The following is a 5074-nucleotide window of genomic DNA, read 5'->3' as shown; positions in this document are numbered from 1 at the left end:
CTGGAAGATGATTTATTAAAGCGGCTAACATGCTAACAAAGCATTAGCATCTGATTGATATGTTATGCTTGTTGCATTATTTGTATTTTTTAATCATACATCCATGTTTTTACCCACTTTTGCGCTCCGGGTCACATGGAGCTGGTGCTTATCTCTAGCCATCACTGTGCAAGCAGGGGCGGGGCCAAAGGTGTGGCAAGTGCCACCTCTGGCCCCTGATTGGTCTCCCCCAAATAACTGACAAGTGGGTGGAGAGCTTGGATTCAGTGTTTGCATTTAGACTTTGTTAAAATATTGTTCTTTGTACTTTAGAAAGGTTTTAGCTGTGTATGGTTAAAATTGCTGAATTTTAGGCTGTGTCCAAAACAGCAGGCCGGGTCCTCCGAAGGCCGAATTCGTCGGCCGCATACGTCACAGCGCCGCGACGAAGGATGTCCAAAACCCAAGACTCCTCCAATGCAGCCGACAAATACGTCCTTCCTTTTCCCCAGTTTGATGGATCCTTCCCGTCCCAACATATCCCATAATGCATTGCGGCCCGACCGGAGATTTTTTAAAGCTAGTAATGGGGGACGAAGCGAGAGAAAAGGATACGTTTTAAATAAAAATATGACTAAATCATTTTTTTTAAAAGTTAGCTGTTGTAATTCTAATATTTTTTATCATTTGTATAGACGTGTTTTAAAATATTATTTTTGTCATAAAAAACGCGAAATAAACATGCACCTACAGCGGGTCAATTAATTCTTCAAATGTTACCTTTAAGTTAATTTTATTGTTTTGTGATATTAATAATGCTAATATATTGAAATTTTTCTATTTTTGCTTCTGTTTAGCGTAATCATTGTTGCTAGGTGACATGACGAACGCCGTGGTGGAGGGGAGGCTAGAGACCGTCCAAATCCACAGACTCTTTTTTTCCGGTCTTCCCGGTCTACCAAGGACCCGGCCCACCTCGACGGGTAGTCTGGGTCCTCCGGAGGACCCGGCCTGTCGTTTTGGTCACAGCCATAGCCCTTTATAAAATTAGCATTAGCATTAGTGGTTGGCTTAATTTGGGATTAGCATAGACAATTAGCATGTGACCCTTCATAGCTGCTCCACAACAAATTGTTTCTCAATATGTCTTAAAATGGCTGAATTATAGGCTTTAAAAGTTAGCTGTGGTGGCCATCTTGAATTTTTGGTAATTTGCTAAAGACTGTTTTTGGCTACTTCTACATTAATCTTCAGCTTTGTATGTTTAAAAAATAGCTGAATAACGAGTTTCAGCATTCAGGATTTTTTTTTTTGATCATTCTTTGGCAGTACGACGGCTCAGTGGTTAGCACTGATGTCTCACAGCAAGAAGATCCTAGGTCCGATCCCTTGTTTAGACCTGGGGTCTTTCTGTGTGGAGTTGCATGTTCTACTCGTGCTTGTGTGGGTTTTCTCTGGGTACTCCGTTTTTTTTGCACAACACAAGAACATGTACAACAGGTTGCCTTCAGGCCCAGGCCACCCTTGAAAAAAACGTGATCTGTGATCTCATTGGGATTTGCCTGGCTAAACAGTGATAAATAAATAAAAATAGATAAATATATTTGTTATATCACACAAAATTTCAGTTCATTATTTCTTAAAAGCAGATGAATTGAAGCCATTTGAAATTAGCTGTGGTGGCCATTTTTAATTTTTGATTTCGRAGTGCTTTTGTTACTTGTATGGACCCTCTAAAAGAACACCTTGGCCAGGGGTGTGCCACCCCTTACAAATAAGCCTAGCTCCCTGTATGCGAGGGGGCGAGGCAAACCCTGAGGCGGTCTCAGCTAACCTTTTCCATGGTGGTTACGACTACCAGTAACATTCCTTTTCTTCTTATTGTTACTAAGAGCCGCATGTGATCCTGCAGCCCCAATGTAGGAGGTTGACTCTGAGTAAATCTGTAAACTTATGAGTAAACTCCTGGTGTCAGCTTTATGGACTCTGTGACTCATCATGTTCTAACCTTCCTCATCTCTTTGTAGTTGTGGTGTTTGAATTCCAGCTCATCTTTTGATCTTTTTTCTTCATAAATGTCTGCTGGATCTAGGAAAAAAACATAAAATAAGACTTTTGTAAGTGCCTTTGTTTTTGACTCACAGAAACATTAATTAAATGTGCTGTTTCGAAAGTAACGTCTTGAAATGATGACTAACTGTTACACACTCTGTAAGTCTGCTCACCGTCAACACTGCAGCCAAGAATCTCAGCCCTGAGGCAGATGGTCCCATTGGAGTACCAGGTCTGGGGGTTGATGCGAATGAAGCGGGCCACGGTGGGAACTGGAAGGAGCCCAAGAACCGGAGTCTCTGGATTCTGGTTTCCTTCAAATACCTACAATTCAATGTTTTTAAAAAACAGGTTTAGACATTTTACAGCATCAAATGTAGTAAATTCAGAAAGTATTGAAAATTAAAGACAAAAATGTTATGCACTCACAGGATGTTGTGAAGGACTCTCAGCTACTACCAGATCAAATTTTAGCTGAACATCACTTAACGCTGAAGTACACTAGGGATCACTCAGCTACTATCACAAACCTTTGCTCGATGAGTTATAGATATTTTGACACAGTGCTGTTTAAATTTAAAGCTCTTAACAGAATCTGTGATGCTCTGGATACAAATAAGTCCATAATTCAAATATGAGACAACCACTGACAGTTCAGGGGTTAAAAACACAGACAATAAACCCACTGCTGTCAGAGCTGTGCTGTCTGCTGAACATGTGTGGATTTACACAACTGCAGAACTTCCTAAAAAGGTTAAAAATGTTCAAAATTACCATAAATCTGAACCAGAAAACCAATCTCTTTTTTTTTTCCTAACAGCAAAAACGGATAAAAACACAACCTCATTGGCAGTGATAGATGTTTTGAAATAAAAAAAAACTGTGGAAATCTTTTTTTTTCTTATTTTTCCACTCCATTTTCATGGAAAGAGATTAAGTTTTCCAAAAATGTCACCTGCATGGCTTAAAACCAAAATAACATCATGTGTTGTATAAAGTACATCAGAGTGAAAGTACAAGTATCTTACCATAAAATCACTTTGGTAAACGTTAGTCTCATCTAACATTATTAATTGAGTAAGAGTCTGAAAGTATCTTAATCTTACTGTACTCAACCAAAATAAGTTTCAGATATAAAATACTTAAGTAAAAGTACAAGTATTGATTAAAGATGACTGGTTAAAATGTCTAAAATTTATTTTATTGGGAGGTGACCTCACTAAAAACATTTTTCTAAACACCAATGACTACTAAATTGAATAGAATGTTAGTGATGAACAATTTGTGATAATCTACACTGTCATCCTCATGGATACAAGCTTCTGATGTGTCCTGCTGAAGTGTGACGTCATTGTGTAATGTGATGGATTGTCCAGCCAATAGCGTGTCAGATTGTGTATTTATGCTTCTCATCCAACCACAGATAAATAACTCGCTCTGTCTGGGAAGCAAACAATAACAAGCCGTAATGAAATAGGAGTAAGGAGGCTATTTTTAAAATGTAAAAAGTTGTAAAATAATTACCCAAGTCAAGTACAGATAACCAAAGTACTATTATACTTTGTTGCTTTACACCAAAGTTGTAAACTAAGATCATTTTTTGATGAGATGAGACGGAGTTGCAGCTGTTTTGTTTAAAACTTATACATGGTGTTACTCATCTGATCTGATCAGTTATCTTTAGTCTGTGTTGAGGAGGACTCTCAGCTGCTAACAGAGCAGATTCTGTAAACTTGACTGAGTCAGAGGCATTTATGTGTGACACACGTTTGTTTAGTTGTAGCCATCTTGAGTTCGGTTTACTCCCAGATCACAATTACTTTCTGAGCTTTTTGTTCAAATTCATTCAGTGTTTCATCTGATATTTTGCTGACAGGAACCCTCAGCTGTGGGCAACAGCTCTAGTTCAGGGGCCTGCAACCTGTGGCTCTGGGGCCCTGTGTGGGTCTTTGAAACGTTGATTAGATCATGCTAGTTTTTTGTTGGCCGCTTTAATAATTCAAATAACAGCCTTACAGTATGATCCTTTGATCTATCTTTTTTTGAATACCTTTAATTCCAGTAAGATAAAAAAAATGCTAAGTTGATTAGATAATAAGAACAAGAGAGGAAAAATACCTACACCTGCATAATTCAGTTTTTTTTTATTCATATACAATTTGGTTTAAACTATTTTTCTTGTTTACATGCAGTCTTTTCTTTTGTCCTAAAGTGTAAAAATAATAAATCTTAAAATCCACCATATATTTTTAGCTTTATAATGTCAGGCCAAAACAAGTCCTCCCTTCAACAAACTCAAAGTGGCCCACAGACCACCAGTTGATATTCACAGCACATTTCGCAGCTCCGGACACATTTTGTTAGTGAACCAAAGGGCAAAAATGGCTCATTTAATTGTAATTGTCTTGGAAAAATAACTTGCCCCACTAAAGTCCCACATACTTCTCAGGTCAAGAGTCAGTGACCTCTTTTGCGTACCTTAAAATTTCATCATGTTTTATGATTTTACTCTTTATCCTCTGTTTTCTCTCAGATAAAGTGTTTTACAACCAGGACAATATCTGTTTACAAGTAATCATTCTTGTTGCTGTTTATCAAACATCATTCTCTCCTTGACCCAGTTTTGGCACCAAGAGAGATGTTTATTGTCTGTTTGGATAACATTCTGTATAAATGAGTGTATTTGAAACTGCCTCAGGGCACACATTCCATGTACCACTGCCCTGTGTGACATGATGTGTGTCTTGCAATTGCAATAAATCCTGACTGGCCATTTCACAAAGTATCGTTCAAAATGTCCTGATTATCATTGACACCTAATTAACACCTATTGTTAACAGGGGGTGGAGTGATACTGGCAATAGCAGCACTGTAGGAGGGGGACAACTGAAAACGGAGGCCTCCACCTCTGTTTAATGATGGACGGTCTTTCTTCACAAAATCCAAAAGCCTGAATTTTGCCTGAAACTCTCAGACTGAAGAAGTCTCTTGGAGGAGAGACAAAACGTTTCATTAGAGAAGAACCCGTCCAGAAGACCTATAC

General features: G+C 38.4%; 1 protein-coding gene across 1 annotated transcript in view; it reads right to left on the bottom strand.

The window, feature by feature from the left end:
• The window catches only part of LOC106524293 (probable carboxypeptidase X1), a 13456-nt gene that overhangs the window by 5401 nt on the left and 2981 nt on the right, over positions 1–5074 (bottom strand). The window contains exons 5-6 of the mRNA XM_014018037.1: positions 2205–2355; positions 1988–2067 (exon numbers count right to left, since the gene is read on the bottom strand). Coding sequence (XP_013873491.1) covers positions 1988–2067; positions 2205–2355 — 231 coding nt within the window. The remainder of the gene's footprint in view (positions 1–1987; positions 2068–2204; positions 2356–5074) is intronic.

Source organism: Austrofundulus limnaeus, unplaced genomic scaffold (assembly GCF_001266775.1).
Source record: "Austrofundulus limnaeus strain Quisiro unplaced genomic scaffold, Austrofundulus_limnaeus-1.0 Scaffold181, whole genome shotgun sequence".
NCBI classification, from domain to species: Eukaryota; Metazoa; Chordata; class Actinopteri; order Cyprinodontiformes; family Rivulidae; genus Austrofundulus; species Austrofundulus limnaeus.
Note: the sequence above shows the minus strand (reverse complement) of the source record. Positions and strands in the feature narration are given on the sequence as shown.